Below are 25,733 nucleotides of genomic sequence, written 5' to 3' on the forward strand. Positions count from 1 at the left end.
CTACTAATTCAAGGGTTTATTTTTACTATTTCCTACACTGTAGAATAATAGTGAAGACATCAAAACTACAAAATAACACATGGAATCATGTCATAACGAAAAAAAAGTTAGAGATTCTTCAAAGCATCCACCCTTTGCCTTGACAGCTTTGCACTCTTGGCATTCTCTCAACCAGCTTCTTGAGGTAGTCACCTGGAATGAATTTTAATTAACAGGTGTGCCTTGTTAGAAGTAGATTTGTGGAATTTCTTTCCTTAACGCGTTGGAGCCAATCAGTTGTGTTGTGACTAGGGTTGGTATACAGAACATAGTCCGACCAAGTCCATATTATGGCAAGAATAGCTCAAATAAGCAAAGAGAAACGACAGTTCAATTTTTACGGCATACATGGTCAGTCAACGCAGAAAATTAAGAACTTTGAATGTTTCTTCAAGTGCAGTCGCAAAAACCATCAAGCACTGTGATGAAACTGGCTCTCATGAGGACCGCAACAGGAAAGGAAGACTTAAGAGTTACCAGCCTCAGAAATTGTAGCCCAAATAAATGCTTCAGAGTTCAAGTAACAGACATCAACTGTTCTACTACTACTAAAAATGACACCAATAAGAGACTTGCTTGGTCCAAAAACATGCACAATGGACATTAGACCGGTGGAGTTCAAATTTGAGAGTTTTGCTTTCCAACCACCGTGTCTTCGTGAGATGCAGAGTTGGTGAACAGATGATCTCTGCATGCATGGTTCCTACCATGAAGCATTGAGGCGGTGGTGTGATAGGACACTGTCGTGATTTATCATTCAGGGGGCACAACCATCATGGCTCTCACAGCAATACACAATCCCCTCTGGTTTGCACTTAGTGGTACTATCATTGGTTTTTCAACAGGACAATGACCCAACACTCCTAGGGAAAGGGATTTTTAACCAAGGCGAGTGATGTATTAGATAATCTGGCCTCCACAATCACCTGACCTCAACCCAAATGAGATGGTTTAGGATGAGTTGGACTGCAGAGTGAATGAAAGCAGCCAAGTGCCCAGCATGTGGGAACTCCTTCATGACTGTTGGAAAAGCATGCCAGGTGAACCAAGTTGAAAGAATGCCAAAAGTGTGCAAAGCTGTCAAGGCAAAGGGTAGATACTTCAAAGAAACAAACATTTTAAATAGATTGATTCACATTTAGTTACTACATGATTCCATATCTGTTATTTCATAGTTTTGATGTCTTCACTATTATGCTACAATGTAGAATATAGTAAAAATAAAATAAAACCCATTGAATGAGTAGGTGTCAAAACTTCACTGATTCTGTATGTCCACACACATTCATGCACACTAAGTCACACAGCTGCACGCACTCACACAGGCAAACAGTGATGCAGCAAAGGCACTCACACACAGTCATGCGCACAGACACACAGCGCTCACAGTGTCAGTGTGAATTGGTCTATCAAGAGCAAGTTGGTCTTAAAATTGGTCTATTTCATTATTTCCATGGACACTAATTCTCAGAAGCCATCAGTCACAGAAACAAAATATTGAGATGTTCTAATTGAAGACCCCCCCCCCCCCCCCCCCCCAAAAAAAACCATCTACCATCTAGCCCAAAAAACAAAACACTGGAACTAAGGCATGCAAAGGCACAAGTACCTAACAGAAAGATGTCCATACCTTTCCTAGAAGAAACAAATGAAAAGTCCCCCTCCATCCTTTAAATAACTTGACCGGTTAAAACAAAAACATCTTAAAAACAGTGAAAATCTCCAGCCATAGTGACAGTTGTACAAATATTTTACACAAACATTTTTCTACATGGCATTTTAAAAACTGAGTTTAAAGTTAAGAGGTTAAAAGTGAAGTTCTCTACAAAGTGTCCATGATCCAACCCCCTCCAGCCACAGACATCCCAAAGAAAATGGTCACTGAACACACGCTGGCCACCACACTGCCTGTATAGAAAGAGGGTAAAACAATGTTTAGAAAACGTCACTGCTATACTAGGTACCATGCCATAATGCCTATGCAAAAGTTTCAGACCTACACAATGGCATCAGGCTAGGGGGGCTGATTTGGAATTGAGCATCTGTCCAGGCCAGACTCTAGACAGTCTTAATTACAACCCCTTTATTATTACAACAGGTAATTGCCTTTCAAGATCATTGAGTCTCTAACATGTTATAAGATATATTAATGTTCAGACTACCCTAGAAGAGGCCACAGTCCTTCAGGTTGTTCTTGATGATGACATCGGTGACTGCGTCGAAGACAAACTGCACATTCTTGGTATCGGTGGCGCAAGTGAAGTGGGTGTAGATCTCCTTGGTGTCCTTCCTCTTGTTCAGGTCCTCAAACTGACACTGGATGTAGGCTGCTGCCTCCTCGTACGTGTTGGAGCCTTGGAAAGTCAGGGCAAGGACAAAGGGAGACAGAGATAACCATAAATTAGTTTAGTCTTTTACCGTCACCATTGTGAGTTCCCGAGATGTTAAAGGCCCTATGCAGCCATTTTATCAATTTCAAATCATTTCTGGGTAACAATGAAGTACCTTACTGTAAAAGATTTCCATAAAAATAAAAATGGGCAAAAATAGCTTGTAGAATTTTGCTCAGAGTGTCTGGGAGTGGCCTGAGTGGAGAGAACTGAAAACTAGCCGTTATTGGTATATTAAACAATTAAGCACATGGTGATTTCACCATGGAAAGCTGTAACCTCCACCCACGCAAACCTGCTGATTAGAAGGTCCTGTGTAGATTGTACACTGCTCAAAAAATAAAGGGAACAATAAAATAACACATCCTAGATCTGAATGAAATATTCTTATTAAAAATACTACTACTATAATATTATCAATGGAAATCAAATTTATCAACCCATGGAGGTCTGGATTTGGAGTCACACTCAAAATTAAAGTGGAAAACCACACTACAGGCTGATCCAACTTTGATGTAATGTCCTTGAAACAAGTCAAAATGAGACTCTGTAGTGTGTGTGTGGCCTCCACGTGCCTGTATGGCCTCCCTACAATGCCTGGGCATGCTCCTGGACAGTCTGTGGTGCAACGTGGAGTTGGTGGATGGAGCGAGGCATGATGTCCCAGATGTGCTCAATTGGATTCAGGTCTAGGGAACGGGCGGTCCATAGCATCAATGCCTTCCTCTTGCAGGAACTGCTGACACACTCCAGCCACAAGAGGTCTAGTATTGTCTTGCATTAGGAGGAACCCAGGGCCAACCGCACCAGCATATGGTCTCACAAGGGGTCTGAGGATCTCATCTCGGTACCTAATGGCAGTCAGGCTACCTCTGGCGAGCACATGGAGGGCTGTGCGGCCCCCCCAAAGAAATGCCACCCCACACCATGACTGACCCACCGCCAAACCGGTCATGCTGGAGGATGTTGCAGGCAGCAGAAAGTTCTCCATGGTGTCTCCAGACTCTGTCACATGTGCTCAGTGTGAACCTGCTTTCATCTGTTAAGAGCACAGGGCGCCAGTGGCGAATTTGCCAATCTTGGTGTTCTCTGGCAAATGCCAAACGTCCTGCACGGTGTTGGGCTGTAAGCACAACCCCCACCTGTGGACGTCAGGCCCTCATACCACCCTCATGGAGTCTGCTCAAACGGTCAGAAACAGACACGTGCACATTTGTGGCTTGCTGGAGGTCATTTTGCAGGGCTCTGGCAGTGCTCTTCCTTGCAAAGGCGGAGGTAGCGGTCCTGCTGCTGGGTTGTTGCCCTCCTCCACGTCTCCTGATGTACTGGCCTGTCTCCTGGTAGCGCCTCCATGCTCTGGACACTATAAGCTGACAGACACAGCAAACCTTCTTGCCACAGCTCGCATTGATGTTCCATCCTGGATGAGCTGCACTACCTGAGCCACTTGTGTGGGTTGTAAACTCAGTCTCATGCTACCACTAGAGTGAAAGCACCGCCAGCATTCAAAATTGACCAAAACATCAGCCAGGAAGCATAGGAACTGAGAAGTGGTTTGTGGTTATCACCTGCAGAACCACTCCTTTATTGGGGGGTGTCTTGCTAATTGCCTGTAATTTCCACCTGTTGTCTATTCCATTTGCTCAACAGCATGTGAAATGTATTGTCAATCAGTGTTGCTTCCTAAGTAGACAGTTTGATTTCACAGAAGTGTGATTGACTTGGAGTTACATTGTGTTGTTTAAGTGTTCCCTTTATTTTTTTGAACAGTGTATTTTCAACCAGCAACTATCAGGAAATAACACTGAACAAATGTTTACACTTTTGAAATGTTAGTTTCATCAGCTATTTTACAGTATGATATAAAAACACTGGAAAACAGAATTGACTGCAGGTGTGGTGAGATCTGATAATCTTCACAACATGACTCCAATTAAGATGACCTGGAACTCGCTGTGCGTTCAACCTGAGCAAGGCTTAGCACCGTTCACTAAAATGTGGGATTGAAGATTATTTGTAGAGTAGCTGATAATGATATATATATCACTCTCTTACCTGCGTACTCCGGGTAACAGATAGTGAGAGGACTCTTTTGGATCTTCTCCTCAAACAGATCCTTCTTGTTGAGGAAGAGGATGATGGAGGTGTCTGTGAACCACTTGTTGTTGCAGATGGAGTCAAATAGCTTCATGCTCTCATGCATCCGGTTCTGAGGGACAGAGACCACACAATGCTTTTAGTTACCCACAAACATGTGTATCACACCATGCAAATTCGTTATTTGAAATAAAAATGTTTTTTTTAAAGGCATATAAAACAGATATTTCACAACTGTTGCTATGGTTCTGATGATGTCGTTCAGTCTTCCTGACGCAATAGGGTCAGAAAATGTGAAACTCGATCTGTGGATAAATGAACACTTTTTTCATATGAGAAAGAATGAAAGATGACTGAGGGATTGCAGTAAATGAGATGAGAAAGATGACCGAAGCGTGAGTGAGAATGTATAAGGATTACAGAGGGAGAGTAATATCAATGACTGATGCGCAAGGGATGAGTCTCACCATCTCCTCATCCTCGGCAAGCACAAGGTCGTAGTCACTGAGCGCCACACAGAAGATGATGGCGGTGACTCCCTCAAAGCAGTGTATCCACTTCTTCCTCTCGGACCTCTGACCCCCCACGTCAAACATTCTGGGTAGAAAATACACATACATGAGCAAACACGCACACAAAACTTTCAAAAAGTATTTTCAAACATCTCCACATTAAACGTTTTGCATTCTCTCACAAACCATCACACTCCTCATGAACACTACAGCTGGCAAACTTTAGCCCTGAACTGAACCCTCTGTAGACTAGAGGGTGTCATCAGCTGGCTTAAGGCGTCCGCATGCTTCCCAGCCAAAACAGTTCGGATGAGTTTGTGCAAATATAACATTTGACGTTTGTTAGTTTTGGAAGTCGGTAAGGTTTAGGGGGCTGTTCGAGCACAGATTTGTTTTAGTTTTTTTTGGAGGCCAGTTGAAGTCGGGAGCCGAAGTCTACACCCCTTTATCTGATTGGTCAACTGTAAGGATTCTTCAATAAGGTCTTAGTTGTCATTCAACGAGACGACTCGTTTTCATGGACATTTCCTCCATTGAGAAATACTACACCAAACATCTTAGATATAAAATTGCACGACTAAGATCTCCTTGGAAAAAGTTCAAAATGAATGACAGATTTCAGAGTTCTTAGATTCATTCTGACTTTGAGGAAGTGTATACTGGCTACAGGGTCTCAAAATGGACAAAGTACTATTGTTGTTTTGTTCTAGTTTTTCCAAGCGAAGGTCTTTTAAGGGAGTATGTGAGCACATTCGTTCGGTTCGCTTTGCCGCCGGCCGAATTAAAGCATGCCGACGCCTTTTGTCCTGTTGAGAAACCCCCTTATGGCGTATCTCCATACAGGATTTACCTCAGTGTTTTACCCACAAGGTTCAGACTTTTCTGTTTACATCTACGTGGGCCGGCACACGTGCCTCACTGGACCATGGCGCTGACATACCTGTTCTCACATGGGGCCAAAGCCAGACCACTGGTCTTTCACATAATGGCTAACTGAACTTTAACACCTTCTCACAAAGTAGAGGTTTTGATTATGCAGAGGTTTTGATGCTGCTCTTCACAAGTCTTTACTGTCACAATTGTCCTTGTATAACACAAGGGTGTATACACTAGTGTAACATTGGTGTTTGTCAAAAAGGAGCACTAGTGGGTACAGCTGTTAAATGTGGTTTCAGACACTATTAAGATGCACCCTTAGAGTGGGTACACTGGGGACTGTCTCACTTGAAGTGGAGGTCTTTGAAGGTGAAATGAGTCTCCACGATGCCGGTGGTCTTCACCCTGGTCCTCAGCACGTCTTGCTGGGTGGGCACGTACGCTCCGTGGGCTATCCTGTTCAGGTCATTCAGATAACTGGGAGAGAATGATGGATAGGGAGGACAGTGTTAGCAGTTTGTTGAATGTTGCAGTTGTATGGAGGAGGTTAATGTACTTTCTGAAGCAGGACTGTGTGTGTTACTCACTAGGCGGCGGAGTCATTGAGCTGGTACTCTCGTGAGCGGCCGAAGCAGGCCTGGACCCCACCGTCCTTCCAGAGGCGCTGGATGACTCCGGCCAGCTCACCGGTCATGAAGCCCTCCTCTGCCGATCCCGCCAGCACAAACAGCTGACGAGCATCATCCTGGTAAGGGACATGAAACAACTAATGGTTAGGAGGCAGAAGCAGTAAGGTAGGGTTTATTCAGACATTCTCCCTATGGTTTTAAACCTAAGATTCCACACAGACCTTCTAGTAACCTGGCTGGGTGAAGGTGAGCTATATTGTTTACTTCCACCTATTAACTTCTTCCATCTATGAAATAGCACAAATTTGTATCTTTTTGTTGGTCAGGGCTAGAGGTTGAGCTGGGAATTACTTTTCTTCACCTCTCCATTAAAAAACTACCATCAACCCTCCCCATGCCTCTTATAGCCAAACCCTATCCCCTGCCATTTGACCCCATAGACTAACCATCACCACTCCTGAACTCCCCGGCACAGATCTAGGATCAGCTTGCCTTCACAAAACCTAATCTTAACTATAAGGAATAAAAAATATATATTTTTAAAAAGCAAAAAAACTGCTCTTGAATCATTATGTAGATCTCCCAGTGTCCTACTCTACTCACCGCTCTGGCTGCTTCAGCGAAGTCTATCTTGAGGCGCCCCATGGCTCTGATGATGGCGATGATGGACTGGATGGTGTTGCTGTACACCACTGCCTTGTACTGCTTACACTCCTCCTCTGAATAGCCCGCCTCATGGATGATCCTGGGAGGGGAGGGAGAGAGCAAGGGAAAGTAGCAAGACGTGGCAGAGTTGGACAACAGGAGAAAGAAAGCATGAATAAACTAGGCCTATTGCTTGTTATTCAAATGTGTCATTGAACAACATTGATACACCTAAAGTGAACATTTCTATTTAGATAGCGAGGAACTTACTTCATCTGTTTGACAATGGTACTCTTCCCTGACTCCCCAGCACCTGAGAGAGAGACAGGGACAGAGGGAAAGAGAAGGAAGGAGGCCAATTAATGAGTGATAGACTTAACATTCTCCATTCATTCATGGCTGTTTTGACTTGAGCTATTGGGCTAGATCCTAACTTGAGATCCACACATGTAAGCCTAACTCACACTTTGCACAAGGCCCTATGAGACTAACCTGTCCAGGGACTGAGTAGCTCATAGGTATTCAGCGTTGGGAAATGAAGTGTCTGATCTGCCCTAAAGGGAGTTCGTCAGGCTCTAGTTTAATAGGATTAATTAACTGCATCTTCCTACCAATGAGCTTATAGCTCTGGCATGCTGAAGACTTAGCATTTGTGATATACACGTATACATTATCTGCATGTCATTGTGTCAGTAAGGAGAAAATAATGCATGAAACCGTCACTCTTCAGATAACAGACACACACCATCTCCCTCACTCTCATACACACCTGTCGCTCACAAACACACATTGCTCCCCTTTTAAATATTACACACCAGAAAGAAATTGATATAGTTTAGGCCTATATGAACTACCTTTTGAAGCACTACTTACGGGTAGCAGAACATTTTCCTTTTTTCCTGTGCCAAATCAAAATTTGCCTAAACTTATTGTCAAGTTAACAGGTTGTTAGCTAGCTAGTTAACATAGCTGAACGTTTGTTATCAAAACAATCATCTGTGACGCGGGATTAATTTAAAACAGCCCGCAACATGGTTTGTGAATTTCTCTAAAATGAGCAGAAAGCAAACAAGCACCGTTTAGGCTAGAGACAAGCAGTTGTCTTTGCTGTAAAGTTACAAGCATGCCTGTGGCGAAGCTCTGCTCCATTTTCCCTCTTAACACTCAGAGGCTGCTTGACAGTGAATTTGCAAAGTCTACTCAGACTGATCTATGCTGAGGGAGGCATTTTCATCCTGGGGCTTGAAAGAGTAGCGCAAAGTATGTATGACTACCGACAGAACACCGTCAAAGCATTGGAGCTGAACAAATGGACAAGACTAGGGTATTTCAGACAGGCTACACACACACGCTAGCGGTAAAGTCTCAACGTCCAAAACACCAAGCGAGGTAGAAAAATAACTTGAAATACATAACTATTGTATCCCTTATCTCTGCTTAAAAGTTATAGCTGACTACCCTGTCGGATCCTTCTTATACGTTAAGCCGAATATATACAGCTATGCAAATCTATAAATTTGTAAGAGTGTGCAATATACAAACATGACATTGCTTTTATTTATAATTGATACATTAGCCTATGGTTTCAATATATCCTCTTTTAATAATAGCCTACTCAATAAATGTTTGTTTTCTAAAGCAATATAGCGCTCTCACAATCACTACAGCTGTATGCAAATCTATAGATGAATTAAATTTGTAATCAAGTCCAGTGTCCATGCCGTAAATTGTTGTAATTACCAGCAGCATGCCACTGCTGGCTTGCTTCTGAAGCTAAGCAGGGTTAGTCCTGGTCAGTTCCAGGATGGGAGACCAGATACTGCTGGAAGTGGTGTTGGAGGGCCAGTGGAGGCACTCTTTCCTCTGGTCTAAAAAAAATATCCCAATGCCCCAGGGCAGTGATTGGGGACACTGGGGTGCAGTCTTTCGGATGGGACGTTAAACAGGTGTCCTGACTGAGGTCATTAAAGATCCCATGGCACTTATCGTAAGAGTAGGGGTGTTAACCCCGGTGTCCTGGCTAAATTCCCAATCTGGCCCTCAAACCATCACGGTCACCTAATAATCCCCAGTTTACAATTGGCTCATTCATCCCCCTCTCCCCTGTAACTATTCCCCAGGTTGTTGCTGCAAATGAGAACGTGTTCAGTCAACTTGCCTGGTAAAATAACAGATAAATAAATAATTACATCAGATGTAATGTTATTTCTATTGAATGATTGTGATTCATACATAATTATTTCTCACCATTTTATTTTTCTGAGAGGAGCGTTCAAAACTAACCTCGGGTTTCCCAGGACACAGAAGTGAGCAAGTGGTCAGCACATTTTCCGAGGTGGAAGAGGCAGAAGGCCCTGACAAGTGCACAGTATAAACTGAGCCTGCCCCTCCACAAGCACATCACAGAATCCCGACTGCAGATGGAAAGAGTCCTGAAGCAGGAAAAGGCCATCACACAAGTTCACGGCAGCACTTAAGCCTCTCCAGCTTTTCACAGATGCCCTGTCAGGAGAGACATACGCGTGTGTCTTACCTAAAGCCGGTTCTCCATTTTGCTTAAGACGAGGTTCTGAAATCAAATGAGGGCGAAGCCAAACTGACCAGAGAGATTAAGATGAGGGTCCTCAATTACTTGAATGACATATACACCGACCCTGAAACAGATGAGCTGCTCATCATGGCTACCTTTCTGGATCCAAGGTTCATGACCACCGAGAAGCTGGTGGAGGTGAACTGCCTCCGAGACAGAAGCCTTCCTGGTAGGGAACACAGCTTTGGGAGACTTCGCTCTTGAAGAGGACCAGGCAGAGAAAGAAGCTGCCACTGCTCCACAATCAGCAAATAAGTCGATTCTAGTCTTGGAAGCTTCTTCAGAGGGCATTTAGCACTGGGGGCAGTGTGGTCACAAACCACAGGGCAACTTTGAAGCCAGAACCTGTCAATAGGCTGGTGTTCCTGGCACAGAACTTGTGAAGAGGTAGTGAATTGTTACATGGTGAACTGAGAAACATACAGACTAGAGGTCGACCGATTATGATTTTTCAATGCCGATACCGATTATTGGAGGACCAATAAAGCCGATACCGATTAAATCGGCTGATTAAAAAATAAATTGCATTTGTAATAATGACAATTACAACAATACTGAATGAACACTTATTTTAACTTAATATAATACATCAATAAAATCTATTTAGCCTCAAGTAAATAATGAAACATGTTCAATTTGGTTTAAATAATGCAAAAACAAAGTGTTGGAGAAGAAAGTAAAAGTGCAATATGTGCCATGTAAGAAAGCTAACGTTAACGTTCCTTGCTTAGAACATGAGAACATATGAAAGCTGGTGGTTCCTTTTAACAGGAGTCTTCAATATTCCCAGCTAAGAAGTTTTAGGTTGTAGTTATTATAGGAATTATAGGACCATTTCCCTCTATACCATTTGTATTTAATTAACCGTTGACTATTGGATGTTCTTATAGTCACTTTAGTATTGCCAGTGTAACAGTATAACTTCCATCCCTCTCCTCGCTCCTCCCTGGGCTCGAACCAGCAACACAACGACAACAGCCACCACATCGAAACAGCATTACCCATGCAGAACAAGGGAAACAACCACCCCAAGGCTCAGAGTGAGTAGCGTGCGCTAACTAGCCAACCATTTCACTTCGGTTGTTGATAGGCTTGAAGTCATAAACAGCGCAATGCTTGACGTACAACGAAGAGCTGCTGGCAAAATGCACGAGAGTGCTGTTTGAATGAATGTTTACTCGCCTGCTTCTGCCTACCACCGCTCAGTCAGATACTTGTATGCTCAGTCAGATTATATGCAATGCAGGACACGCTAGATAATATCTAGTAATATCATCAACCATGTGTAGTTAACTAGTGATTATGATTGATTGTTTTTTATAAGATAAGTTTAATGCTAGCTAGCAACTTACCGTGGCAGTCTCCTTGTGGAGTGCAACGAGAGAGAGGCAGGTCGTTATTGCGTTGGACTAGTTAACTACAGTGCCTTGCGAAAGTATTCGGCCCCCTTGAACTTTGCGACCTTTTGCCACATTTCAGGCTTCAAACATAAAGATATAAAACTGTATTTTTTTGTGAAGAATCAACAAGTGGGACACAATCATGAAGTGGAACGATATTTATTGGATATTTCAAACTTCTTTAACAAATCAAAAACGGAAAAATTGGGCGTTTCGCTTTTGCTGCGATTACAGCTGTAAGTCGCTTGGGGTATGTCTATCAGTTTTGCACATCGAGAGACTGACATTTTTTCCCATTCCTCCTTGCAAAACAGCTCGAGCTCAGTGAGGTTGGATGGAGAGCATTTGTGAACAGCAGTTTTCAGTTCTTTCCACAGATTCTCGATTGGATTCAGGTCTGGACTTTGACTTGGCCATTCTAACACCTGGATATGTTTATTTTTGAACCATTCCATTGTAGATTTTGCTTTATGTTTTGGATCATTGTCTTGTTGGAAGACAAATCTCCGTCCCAGTCTCAGGTCTTTTGCAGACTCCATCAGGTTTTCTTCCGGAATGGTCCTGTATTTGGCTCCATCCATCTTCCCATCAATTTTAACCATCTTCCCTGTCCCTGCTGAAGAAAAGCAGGCCCAAACCATGATGCTGCCACCATGTTTGACAGTGGGGATGGTGTGTTCAGGGTGATGAGCTGTGTTGCTTTTACGCCAAACATAACATTTTGCATTGTTGCCAAAAAGTTCAATTTTGGTTTCATCTGACCAGAGCACCTTCTTCCACATGTTTGGTGTGTCTCCCAGGTGGCTTGTGGCAAACTTTAAACAACACTTTTTATGGATATCTTTAAGAAATGGCTTTCTTCTTGCCACTCTTCCATAAAGGCCAGATTTGTGCAATATACGACTGATTGTTGTCCTATGGACAGAGTCTCCCACCTCAGTTGTAGATATCTGCAGTTCATCCAGAGTGATCATGGGCCTCTTGGCTGCATCTCTGATCAGTCTTCTCCTTGTATGAGCTGAAAGTTTAGAGGGACGGCCAAGTCTTGGTAGATTTGCAGTGGTCTGATACTCCTTCCATTTCAATATTATCGCTTGCACAGTGCTCCTTGGGATGTTTAAAGCTTGGGAAATCTTTTTGTATCCAAATCCGGCTTTAAACTTCTTCACAACAGTATCTCGGACCTGCCTGGTGTGTTCCTTGTTCTTCATGATGCTCTCTGCGCTTTTAACGGACCTCTGAGACTATCACAGTGCAGGTGCATTTATACGGAGACTTGATTACACACAGGTGGATTGTATTTATCATCATCTTCTGGAGAGAGTTTGCTGCACTGAAAGTAAAGGGGCTGAATAATTTTGCACGCCCAATTTTTCAGTTTTTGATTTGTTAAAAAAGTTTGAAATATCCAATAAATGTCGTTCCACTTCATGATTGTGTCCCACTTGTTGTTGATTCTTCACAAAAAAATACAGTTTTATATCTTTATGTTTGAAGCCTGAAATGTGGCAAAAGGTCGCAAAGTTCAAGGGGGCCGAATACTTTCGCAAGGCACTGTATAAGGCTGCAAGATTGGATCCCCCGAGCTGACAATCTGTTGTTCTACCCCTGAATTTAAAAAATATATATTGTTATTGTGCGGACAGTGGAAAATAGTGATTTGAATTTTACTTCATATCGTCCACCCCTAAGCCAAATGCAGGCAAAAATGTAAACAAAAAAATGGTTAAGTTTGACATTTTGGGGTACTGTGTAGATGAGACTAATAGATTTTGAATTCAGGCTGTAACAACAAAAGCGTGGAATAAGCCAGTGTATGAATACTTTCTGAAGGCACGTCAATGGAACTGTAGCCTACTGTTCAGAGGTGTTAAAGGGGAACTGAAATCTAGACCATTTCTTGCAGTAAAGTGATACACCAAAATGTAAGCTTAATCGTTACTCAGGAACACGAGTGAAGAAACGTGATTTCTTTCAGCATCTTGAATGAATGTGCAGTTACGATAAACTTGCTTATAAAGACTGATACTATTTCAAACCACAAAATATGTATCCAAGCTAAACTGAAATCTTAGCAAAATATGTTGGGTTGTTTTCACAACCTTCTATTAACTTACAACCGGTCAAACTGATGTAATTTGGAAATTTTGCATCAAAATAGTAGTTTAAAGTTCTTGCATTCTCTCCCTGGTCCCTAAACACCTTTGTGCCGCAAAAGTGCATAAGGCAGTGGTGCCATACTAAAATGTTTAAACAAAGAAGAGTGATGAAAAAGATCACAACATATAGCTACAAAATTGATAAACTATGAATAATTTACATTACAAGCGCAGCAATGTGTTCCCTGATCTCAGCCATTTGCATGAATTTTCCAAAATGATATTATGGGAGAACACCATTCTAAAACACGCACCTGATGCGAGCGTTTTTAATTTATGCGACAGGGATGGATATACAGCCTAATTGTAGAAACTTAGAGGGAATATCTAAAATGTAACAAGGATTGTGCCTTACTGCCTTTGGATAGTAGAATAAATGCTGGTTTTAATGGCATATCAGGAAATCTTTGCTTGTTATCTATGGTCAGATTTTGGCTGTAGGCTATTAAAATCAAATCGTATGCGTCAACATGCAAGGAATACAACTGGTGTAGACCTAACAGTGAAATGCTTACTTACAAGCCCTTAACCTTATGGCTTGGGGGTATTAGAAGCCTTGGTGCTCCGGCACCGTTTGCCATGCAGTAGCAGAGAAAGTCTATGACTAGGGTGGCAGGAGTCATTGAACATTATTAGGGCCTTCCTCTGACACCGCCTGGTAGAGGTCCTGGATGGCAGGCAGCTTGACCCCAGTGATGTACTGGGCCGTACACACTACCCTCTGTAGTGCCTTGCGGTCAGAGGCCGAGAAGTTGCCATACTAGGCAGTGATACAACCAGTCAGGATGCTCTCGATGGTGCAGCTGTAGAACTTTGAGGATCTGAGGACCCATGCCAAATACTTCGTCTCCTGAGGGAGAACAGGTTTAGTCGTGCCCTCTTCACAACTGTCTTGGTGTGCTTGAACCATGTTAGTTTGTTGGTGATGTGGACGCCAAGGAACATGAAGCTCTCAACCTACTCCACTCTACAGCCCCGTCGATGTTAATGGGGGCGTGCTCGGTCCTCCTTTTCCTGTAGTCCACAATCTGCTTTGTCTTGATCACGTTTAGGGAGAGGTTTTTGTCCTTGCACCACACAGTCAGGTCTCTGACCTCCTCCCTATAGGCTGTCTCATCGTTGTTGGTAATCAGGCCTACCACTGTTGTGTCATCAGCAAACTTGATGTTGGAGTCGTGCTGTCATGAGTGAGCAGAGTACAGGAGGGGACTGAGCATGCACCCTTAGTGTGCCCAGTTCCCTCCTGTACACTTATGACTGCACAGCCAGGCACGACTCCAAAACCATCATTAAGTTTTCCGATGACACAACAGTGGTGCTTAGGATCAGCATGGAGGATGCGTTGTTGCCTATCCTTACCACCTGGGGGCGGCCCGTCAGGAAGTCCAGGATCCAGTTGCTGAGGGAGGTGTTTAGTCCCAGGGTCCTTAGCTTAGTGATGAGCTTTGAGGGCACTGGTGTTGAATGCTGAGCTGTAGTCAATGAATAGCATTCTCACATAGGTGTTCCTTTTGTCCAGGTGGGAAATGGCAGTGTGGAGTGCAATAGAGATGGCATCATCTGTGGATCTGTTTGGGCGGTATGCAAATTTGAGTGGGTCTAGGGGTTCTGGGATAATGGTGTTGATGTGCGCAGTGACCAGCCTTTCAAAAGCACTTCATGGCTACAGACGTGAGTGCTACGGGTCAGTAGTCATTTAGGCAGGTTACTGTCGTGTTCTTGGGCACAGGGACTATGGTGGTCTGCTTGAAACATGTTGGTATTGCAGACTCCAACAGGGAGAGGTTGAAAGTGTCAGCGTAGACACTTGCCAGTTCTTCAGCGCATGCTCGAAGTTAACGTCTTGGTAATCCATTAGGCCCTGCGGCCTAGTGAATGTTGGCCTGTTTAAACGTCTTACTCACATCAGCTGTGGAGAGCGTGATCACAGTCTTCCGGAACAGCTGATGCGCTCATGCATGTGTCAGTGCTACTTGCCTCGAAGCGAGCATAGAAGTTATTTAGCTCGTCTGGTAGGCTCATGTCACTGGGCAGTTCTCGGCTGTGCTTCCCTTTGTAGTCTATAATAGTTAGGATGTTGAGTATATCCTTCCCGTCAGACTTATTAAAATAAAAAAAATGTGTCCAATTCGGGGTGAGTAATCGCTGTTTTGATGTCCAGAAGCTCTTTTCGGTCATAAGAGAAGGTAGCAGCAAAATCATCTACACAAAGTTAAACAATGCGGGGGAAAAAAAACTAACAAAATAGCACGTTGGTTCATTAAGAGCCAATAAAAATAGCAGCCATCCTCTCCGGCGCCAAGGTAAGATGGGCTATGTAAAACGTCCAGGTTTCAAACGATGATATGGCTGGCTAGGCATCGCAAATTTAAATAGTTTGGTTATGGAAATGTATAATATCATTCCAATGTTGAGCAAATAGGCCTATTAGTATACACATTTTACTCTCCCAGTCTGTCTGCGGGCCCGCCGGTCCAGAGCTGAGGTTTCGTGTGCATTTGCATAGTATGTAGGCTATGGATAGCTCCTATGATATTCTAGAGAATATGGTTGCATCTCCCTGACCTGAACCAAATGCACAATAGAATGTGCAAACTATTTCTGCCTTGTGCTGCAACACTGCCTGGCTGGGGGCTGTGCGTGCACACATGAAGAGCAGAGAGTCAGATGTATTTTTAAAAGCGCTGCACACAGGCATAAGTTTAATTTACTTGAAATGTAAGTCTACTGAAGTGAGACGTTGTCTTTGTGTTCCTTGGCCATTTTTTTTTAAACAACCTAGCTTGTGAACAAAACAAGGTTAGATTTTCAAAATGCGAGGGAAGAGAAGCAACGTGGATACTAGTCACTCAATCGCTCAGGAACAAACATGACTTGAGTCGCATTACCACGGTAACCTCCCACCCTTAAAGTGGAAGGTGAACATTTGTCTCAACTGATATTTTGGTTAAAAGGCTAGGATCACAAAAAAAAAATCACATTACTTAATAAATGTATTGTTTTCAAAACCTTACAATGTATGCTAATCCATGTGTAATTTCAGCTAAATATATTCTAGTTGCTAAAAATTGTGGCTACTAGGTGTGTGTGTATATATATATATATATTACACACACATTTCTTTTATTTATTTTTTATCAACCTGCCAGTGGCTGGTGTACCAAAAAGTTAATTTTAGATTTTAGACCCTGGCTGCTAGCAAGTGGTGGCTCTCAACAAGGTCAAGGCGAGGGTGAAGCAGAGAAAGTGAAAGCTGGGGAACACACGCATATGTTTTTTATTTGATATTTGAGCTATTTTGTTTAAAAATGGGGCAGCTGGTGGTCGAATGTAACATCTCTAACTTAAGTTTATTCAGTAACCTGTTCACAATAACATTGTTCTGAGATATTGTATACATCTTCAATTAATCAATGATAATTATTAAATGTAATGGTTATTTCTCTGTTTTCATTAAGATGCAAAATGGTTTATAAACAAGTTTAAGCAATATAGACTGTTTTAGAAATACACCGATTACTTTAAAACCACTGCAAAGGACCTAGACCCATTAGAATTATATATTTATATTTATATCTGTCACTGTTCACGTTCAGTTTGGGACAGTTGAAATTGCATTTTGGGATGGCGAGGGAAAAAGTTATTTGCGAGCCCTGCTCACAACCACATGTAACCATGCCAGCCCAGGACCACATCCAGCTTCATCACCTGCGGTATCGTCTGAGACAAGCCACCCGGACAGCTGATGAAACTGGGGAGTATTTGGCTGTAATAAAGCCCTTTTGTATGGAAAAACTCATTCTGAGTAGGTGGGCCTGGCTCCTAAGATTTTAGTCCTAAGCCTTCCCAGGCCCACCCCTGGCCCAATCGTGAAATCAATAGATTTGGGGCTAATTAATTCATTTCAATTGACTGATTTCCTTATATGAACTGTAACTCAGTAAAATTGTGGCATTTATATTTTTGTTCAGTATAGTATAATCTTGAAAACACAGGGTGTGCCTATATGGAAAAATACACTAACATTTCAACCAATCAATTAGTCGGAAGAACAGACGACTTTCGGTCGACCAAGATAGCCCTACAGAACACACATTGCGTTATGCCCCAGGTGTGAGATCTGATACTGCAACTAACACGACCTGGACTGGAACATGCCTGGGATGCAGAGCACCTAATGGTTGGGGAAAGCTGTTTTGTGCCAAAGACCCTACTGGCTCATAGGGGTAGGTAGGTAAGTTAGATTCATCCCATACTCTTAGAGCCATGTAAGTTTGGGTCATCGTGCCTCGTCTTAGAGCCACTGCCCAGGTAACATTTGGTTAATCCCCAAGTCTTTGAATCGGGTGAGGTTAACTGTGCTAGGTCTTCCAGAAGCAGTCAGGTGAGAGTGCTTCATTATGCCCCAGTTGCATTTGTTTAGCCCACAGTTTCCCTCACAGCTGGTAATGTGAACCAGCCTGTGCATGTTGCCAAGCAACCGCCTGTTGTAGAGAATCAAGAAAACCAACAGGGTGAGGAAAGTGACAAGCTACTCAGTTAACATCTTGGCCATCCAAGTTTAGGCTAAAATTACAAGATTAGAGAAGAAAGACGTCCATGTTATCATCCAAATGATCTATTATGAAGTTTACTACAGTGACTTTGGGTTGCACTTCTTGCAAATGTACTGTAGCTTGTTACTGAGTGCTAGTAATCATTGTATGTTACATTGACAAAATTTAGCAAAAACCATCCCAAGACCAGAATCATAAACATGACACTATCCATCTTCCTTGGAATATGCCTTAATTGTGCACAAGGGCACACACTTCTTCTAGACTGCCTGAGCTGCCAATGGACATTTTCTGGGAAGCCAGGTTGGGGCTGCAGAGTATTTGCATGTAAACACACACAGACAGCACGCATGGACTTCAGGTTTCACTTTCAAACACTCAGGGGAAGAAAAAAGGAAACATTCTTATGAAAAATTCAGAGATTGAGTTCAGTCCCTATGGACAAAACCAACAGCGATACAATTGCAAAACATAAAACATATCTAATATTTCAGTAGTATACACAAAACATAAGTCTATTTGGGAAGCAAATGAAGAAACTATAAAGCCTGTGAACTTCACACCACAAATAACTTGGGTAGTTGACTGACAACAAAAAGTATTCTTATGCTGTGGGAATCATTTATAGCAAAAAGGAGAGTAGAAGAATCGGTGTTCATTTCCAGCGAGATTGTTATAGATTCATATTTTAGCTAGTGTGATATGTCATATGGCTGCTACTAGATTCTAATGTTCACTACAGTTGTACCAAATACAGTATATTGTTGCCCTTGCACTTTTGCTCTCAAATAAGTTTGGAAATTAAAAATGGGGTTTTCAACTAACGTAAACTCGTACATCGCCTAGGTCCGTACAATTGCCCTGATTTTAGCACCCCAAAAATGTAATACTTCCAGATCAACTGTAATGTCAATACCATTGTAAAGCACAATTTCTCCCCTTTCCAACAGAATAAATTACATGACCTAAACGCTGCCTGTTTCTGCATAATTCAAGCAGGCAATGAGCTCCGTCAGGTCTTTTTAAAAATGGCGGATGGGGAAGCGAAACTAATGCATGAGAAGGAGAGCTGTCGTGTGGGAAAATTTCTTTTTTTCACTTAATCACTTGATCTGTCCAACTTATCGTCTCTAAAATGTAAATAAAACACTATAAAGAGTTTATATAATGTGTCATTACACACCTATTTGAAGGTTTGTGTCGAATTTGAGTCTGGTTTTTCGGGCGGTGCTAAAGTGATCTTAGAATTAAACGGCGGCTTTGAGAATGATGATAGCATTCAATGACGACGCAAAAAATGACTAGGTATCCCACCCTTACCCGGTCACTGTCCATTTCTAGTTTCTAAACGATGAGTTGTGCTACACCTGGTGGAGAGAGATTGTAAGACAGAAATAATTGCTTTATGCGTGCTGTACGTTCCAACATGACATGTCCCAATGTAACGGGAGGGTCTGTTTTTTTCCCAACTTTTCTCCAATACTATAGAGTCATGTCCATGTCGATAGAGCCCTTACCATGTCGATCAACGCTTGAATAGAAACCTAGTTCACACCCCCGATTTTGAAGTCAACAGTCCCATTAGTTCTCTTTGTAGCCTTGTTTGAATGTTGAGGTTGCGCACATTTGTACGGAATGGGGTGAGTTTACGTTATGGTTGAATATTGAATACTTCGTTTTACAAAATGTCCCATCCCAAGAATATATAAAATATTATCCAGGCATATAAATGTCTGGATTTGATTAGAGCTTCGATCGGCATGAAAATTAATGCCTGATTCTACCAGAGCCCCACGTTAAAGAAATGTTATGAGCCCTATATTAAAACCTCATCAGGCCCCAGGACTAAGGCTGTGAAAGTCTTGGAATTTGAGGTTAGGCCAGGTCAATGTACACAGTCACCAACGCTGCTGTGTCATTCTCTGTGGCAATATGAGGCTCAACGTGGTTAGAGTCGGTAATGAAAGAAATCATACACTAGTGGAAAAACAATATGCTTATGAAAATATTAGTTTATAGTTCTAAAAAAGTACATGCAACTTCATGTATTCCACCGCAAACTGTCAACACAGGATAAATATATAGTTTCTGGTAATAATAAAACATGTTTTGTTTAGATACTTTTCCTCAAAGTTTATAGCAAGTCAAGCTAGCGTATACTGCAGAGCAGCTAGTTAGCTAAAAGCTAGGCTGAAGATACCATTGTAGCAAGCGACCTCTACCTAATAACTATAACCAAAAACAAACGTCATTACCATCATAAACAATGGCATCTTCAACCTAGACTAGCTTTAGCTAGCTGCACTACAGTGCAGGCTAGCTTGACTTCCTATAGAGTTAGAGAAACAAGTTGAGGAAAAACAAGTTGTCACCTGAAATAATACATTTATCCTGTCTTGAATGAAATGGCAAGGCTCGCCATCTTGCGTTACAACCACGCCACTTTCGGTAGCGAGGCAAGACTGAAGATGTACGGCGTAATGAAATACATCACCAGTCGACGTAAACTAGGCATTACAGCCAATACGCGTCCAAAACAACTTGGGAGTTCGGAAATGGCCGACTTTAGAATTGTGTTCAAGACAACTGGGAACGGAAAAAAACATGGGGGGGAAATCGTTTAACCCCAGTCATCCGACTCGGAATTCCAAGTTGGAAACTTCGGCCTCTAAGATCACGGACGATTTGACCTCGATTTCCCCACTCCCAGTTCTCTTGAAAGTACAATGAATGCGTAGTTGGTTGCTTTCCTGCCCTCCCGCGTCACTCTATACAAAGATCTCCGCTAAACATGGAATAACATGGTTTATCCGTGCCTCTGTGGCCGCGGAGTACTAGTTGACTACCAATACCATATTGCCGATGTCTGCAACGGATACAAACAAGCGACGTATGAAGAGACGCTTCAAATGAAAAGCGAACGGACTACATTAAAATATAAAATATGCATGTTTAAATACATTTCATGTTCAATCGAGTTATTTGCTTATTTTAGGCTACTGTCTAATTTGTCTCAATATATGCCCATTTCATGATGTGTAGCCTAACATGTGCACTATGTTCCAAATCGGTGACTTATCAAATGTATTGGGTAAACTCTATGAGATGTTCCGTCGTCAGTAGCGTGAAATATTTATAATATTAAGGAAATATTTGAATTGAGAAAGATGATTCGAGAGCAGCACTCCCTTTCATCTCGCTATCAGTAAAGACATGATCCAACAAAGCACTTAACGACCGATTTCTCTGCGTGGTGCTTTGAGAAACGCAATGACAGTACGGCCGTTGTAGGAAATATGCAGTTAAAAACACTCGAAAGAATAAATTCCATCGCTATAGGGAAACGGGGCCCTGATTGAGACTACAGTTAGATGGCCGTGACACCGGAGAGAGATTAGCTAGCCAGTTAAAAGCTAACTAATGATGGGGTACTTGGCTAGCTGCATGGCCAGTAGTTCGCTATCCAACAAGGGCTAGCTAAGTAGCTTGTTAGCGAGCTATTGACTAGGCTAACGTTAACTAGCTAGCAATTTGGATTTGTTCAATTTCATTCAGCAAAGTTGTCAATGTTAACACTGTCAAACTATTGTACACCAACTGTATAAGACTGTTCGATATATAGTTAAGCAATATAAGCTAGCTCAGGTTAGCCAGCAAGCTAACTTTTCATTCAAACATTCGTTCGACACTCCCGTCTTGGTCTCACCGAGGAGAAGCAGCTTGACTTCCCGTGCTGCCTTTTCCCCGTCGTCCCGTAAATTCCTGTCGATTATTTTACTGCGCTCCTGCGCCGCCTTATCACCCGTGCTCAGAGTACACCCCATCTTCAAGCAGATTCCCCAAAAGGTGTAAAAGTTAAAAAGATAAAATGTTCAACATGCACAAGCTAAAAGGAGGGCGCCTCCCTCGAGTCGGAGATTCAAACACAACCCTTGCCTCGCACCCAGGCTAGCCAAACAAATTGTTTCTCAGCAGCACTATAACTTCACTTGAAAACTACTTTTCGTTGCTGTTTCTATATCTGTTATCTGCCGATGTTTCGGCAGCGTTCACAATTTTCACGTTTCTTTACGCTGTTGAAAGGTTTGTTTCCTGTTCTTCAAATACCCAATGTATGCGCATGCGTGATAGCGCGCAGCACTTTTTAATACCCGCATCAAATTATATTTTCTGTCTGGCAACTGATAATATTGCTGCTCTCTTGAGGTGATGCCCTGGAACCCATTAAGATGAATGCAACATTTTGTACCTGTGAGTTTATAACATACATGACAGGTTCAAAAAGCAGTTGGGTGCATTATATGCAATATCATATCTATCTCTGTTTTATCTTTACAGAAATGCAGAAGTCAAGAAAGTAGCCCACCTACCTAATAGTGCAAACAGGGTAGATATCTGGATAAAGGTCTATTTATTGCACCATAATAGTCATTGTATTCCATCAATGTTAAATCCTAATTTTGACAATGCAAATAATTCACACTATTGTTCAATTATGTGATGATATGCTTTATAACGCCAATGCTGGGGGTTGAATGTGTAGGGCCTATGGAGTGGATCCAGAGAGGCTAGCCAGTGTAATCTAAAATGGATTATGGGGAGTTAACGGAGACTAATGGAGATTAGGCATTGAGTTAATAAATGGCTTTGCCTGGCTGTTTGTTTGTTGGCTGCGGTGGGTGGCTTGTGCTCAGTATAGATGCTCAGCCATTTAGATGATGACACTTTGTAATGTTTTTATGGATCCTAGGCACAGCCGGCCCGCTCATTAGGCAGGATTAGGTGGTCACCTATGGTGGCAGATTGACGAAGGTAGCATTTTCTGAGCTAAACTGACCAAGACGCATCTCCAACGTCAACACATAAAACCTCACATAGTACTGCCCAAAAACAATGACAATTTCTCTCAACCAGTGCCATGTGGGTTTTTAAGGTGAGCGCTGATGCCGCCATTTGATAAGCAGTGACCACTTTGTCAAAGGCAGGGGCGCTAAATATTTTGCTTGTCCATTCCCAGCGCGCCTCTCCATGGTGCTGTTGGAGAGACGCATCTCTGAAGTGCTCCACCAATGTTCTGTCAAGAAAATTATCTAACATAAATCATGTAGCGGATACAGGATAGGGTCAGTTGAGATTTTAGCATGTACATCTTGGTGGGGCATGCATCCCCCCAAAAATGTGGGATGAATGCCAGCAAAGCTACTACACAACACAACACGAAACAATACATTAATTGCACTATAACGGTGACAAACAGTGCCCACAAACTGTTAGGGCTTACATAAAACTGTTGCAACAGCAGAGTCCAGACAGCATTCCCAACACCTTACCACTGCTACACCTGGCTATGAGAGGAGCCTTGTCTGGCAGTGAAACAGTTAATTCAGCCTCATTTACTGCCTTTAAAAAAGCATATGGCTGACTTGCTTAAACAAATGTGTTTTCTATTGACAACTGAGATGTACAAACTATAGCATAAGGGGACGACAAGCGGATAAGAGGCAATCCGTATTTTCGATTAAGACACGAATGAGCAAGCCAGGATGGACGAAGTCATTATAACTATTTGTTCAGCACTTTTGAAATGTACAGTGACAGAATTCAGAACCTGGGCTGTTCTTACAGTGTTCTCCCTGTACTCCAAGTCAGAACTGTAGGATAAATAAAGGGGGGATATAAGCCGACAATGAAAGCTCTTACAATATTCAATGATTACATTTCTCAAAAACAGGTTATAGGCTACATGTGCACCACCAAGTCAGAACAGTAGGCAAAATTAAGAGGTGCAAATAGACCAAATTATTAGGGTGAGGCATTAGGGCTACTAACAGCTTACTACACAACATACACTAGTATTACTTCTTTAGCTAGAGTATACATATCTCCCTGGCATATTACATAATTTATGCAGCAGCATACAGTACATTTTTGGACTCACCTTGTTGTGCTGTGCTCACTTGAACAGGAAGGTGGTGTGGCGGTCCTTTGTGGGCAAATATGGTCATCAAACTTTATCATCAAAGTCTGACATTCTCTGGATTCATGGTGCTTTCAAGACAACTGGAAACTTGAAAAAAAAGGTTGAATCATGATGACGTCAGTGATCTTCAGGTCGTAGCTCTAGAAAGAGGCCTGAGTTCCCGATTTACAATTCTGAGTTGGAGTTGGAATATTTTCACGAGTTCCCAGTTGTCTTCAACTCACTGAAGTCAGATTTTGCAGCTCCAAGTCAACAGTTGTTTTGAGCGCGGTACAAATCATGCTTCATTGACAGCATGGCCAATGTTGAATGTTTATAATTTTAAACTAAGAAAAGAGACCTTTAATCGTAGACTTAGGACCACACAGCCACTCCACTGAACAGCAGGATAATGATAGCTTTGCAATGCTTGCAGTTAGCCACTGATTCGTTCCAAACCCCTCATTGTTGAATTTGCGATTTCCAACTTGTTGTGTAATGTTTATGCAGTGGTGTAAAGTACTTAAGTAAAAATACTTGCTTAAGTACTACTTAAGTAGTTTTTGGGGGGTATCTGTACTTTACTTTACTATTTATATTTTTGGCAACTTTTACATTTACTACATTCCTAAAGAAAATAATGTACTTTTTACTCCATACATATTCCCTGACACCCAAAAGTACTCTTTTAATTTTGACAGGAAAATGGTCAGTTTCACACTAATCAAGAGAACGTCCCTGGTCATCTCTACTGCCTTTGAACTGGCGGAATCACTAAACACAAACGCTTCTTTTGTAAACTCTTTCTGAGTTTTGGAGTGAGCCCCTGGCTATCTGTCAATAAAAAAATAGAAAATAAAATTGTGCCATCTGGTTTGCTTATTATAAGGAAGTTGAAATTATTTATAGTTTTACTTTTGATACTTAAGTATATTTAAAACCAAATACTTTCAGACGTATACTCAAGTAGTATTTTACTGGTGACTTTCACTATTACTTGAGTCATTTTATATTAAGTTATCTTTACTTTTTCCACTACTGTGTTTATGTCCAATGGCCGATGAGCACCTATATGTTTTATCTATAATATCTTTTCATTATTTATTTTCATATGACAAAGATTAAAAAGGATGTGCCAGTAGATTGTCGACTTGATTCATGATGATGACTGCAAGCTAAGATTTTGAAAGTATGATGTTGACAGTTCAATCAAAGCTATTGTAGCTACAACGTGATTTGACATCATTTTATTTGTTGCCAATGACCTTGAGCCTTCTTGGATGGGCACTTTTAATGTAACTCTATGGCAACTCCCATTGGGCTTGGGAATTTTCGAGCTCTACCCTAAGACTTGGCGGTGACATAGTGTCCCCATGAGTGACATAACATGAAACAGAATAAACAATACCACACAAAGACATGGGGGAAACAGAGGGTTAAATACACAACACATAATGAGGGAAATGAGAACCAGGTGTGTGGGAAAACAAGACAAGACAAATGGAAAACGAAAAAATGGATCGGCGATTGCTAGAAGACCGGCGACGTTGACCACCGAGCACCGCCCGAACAAGGAGAGGCATCAACTTCGGCAGAAGTCGTGACACAGGTATTAATGCCAAAATAACAAGAAAACAGGCAAGTACCCCAAAAAGTTGAAAGTTGAAAATAAATAATTTATAGACGTCAATGTTTGGTTCCAGATTTGGTGAGATCCAGACCGGCCTTGATTTCAATGTCCATGGACATAGATCTTTAGTCCGGTAAGGACCAAATCTGAACCAATCACAAACGTCAACGTACTGTAGAAGAATGGTACCGGAGGGGATGGCTGACATTTTACCAAACCAATTGTGCTATTTCGTGTGTTTTTTCACATTG

General features: G+C 42.1%; 1 protein-coding gene across 1 annotated transcript; it reads right to left on the reverse strand.

The window, feature by feature from the left end:
- Positions 1-1,771: 1,771 nt before the first annotated feature.
- Positions 1,772-22,004, reverse strand: LOC115109538 (guanine nucleotide-binding protein G(i) subunit alpha-1-like). The gene is made up of 9 exons (XM_029634529.2): positions 21,600-22,004; positions 7,459-7,501; positions 7,147-7,288; positions 6,502-6,659; positions 6,263-6,391; positions 4,994-5,123; positions 4,485-4,638; positions 2,202-2,393; positions 1,772-1,947 (listed from the first exon to the last, which is right to left on the reverse strand). The coding sequence occupies exons 1-8, from the start codon at positions 21,715-21,717 to the stop codon at positions 2,203-2,205; spliced, it is 1,065 nt and encodes a 354-aa protein (XP_029490389.1). The 5' UTR covers positions 21,718-22,004; the 3' UTR covers positions 1,772-1,947; position 2,202.
- Between the last annotated feature and the right edge of the window lie 3,729 nt (positions 22,005-25,733).

Source organism: Oncorhynchus nerka, linkage group LG25, assembly GCF_034236695.1.
Source record: "Oncorhynchus nerka isolate Pitt River linkage group LG25, Oner_Uvic_2.0, whole genome shotgun sequence".
Taxonomy (NCBI): Eukaryota; Metazoa; Chordata; class Actinopteri; order Salmoniformes; family Salmonidae; genus Oncorhynchus; species Oncorhynchus nerka.

Excerpts from the sequence above, each read along its gene's own strand:
- LOC115109538 (XM_029634529.2), bottom strand. The coding sequence starts at position 21,717 with ATGGGGTGTACTCTGAGCACGGGTGATAAGGCGGCGCAGGAGCGCAGT. Across the intron at positions 7,502-21,599 it reads AGTCAAGCTGCTTCTCCTCG|GTGCTGGGGAGTCAGGGAAG; the intron begins GTGAGACCAAGA and ends TCTCTCTCTCAG. Across the intron at positions 6,392-6,501 it reads CTCAATGACTCCGCCGCCTA|TTATCTGAATGACCTGAACA; the intron begins GTGAGTAACACA and ends ATTCTCTCCCAG.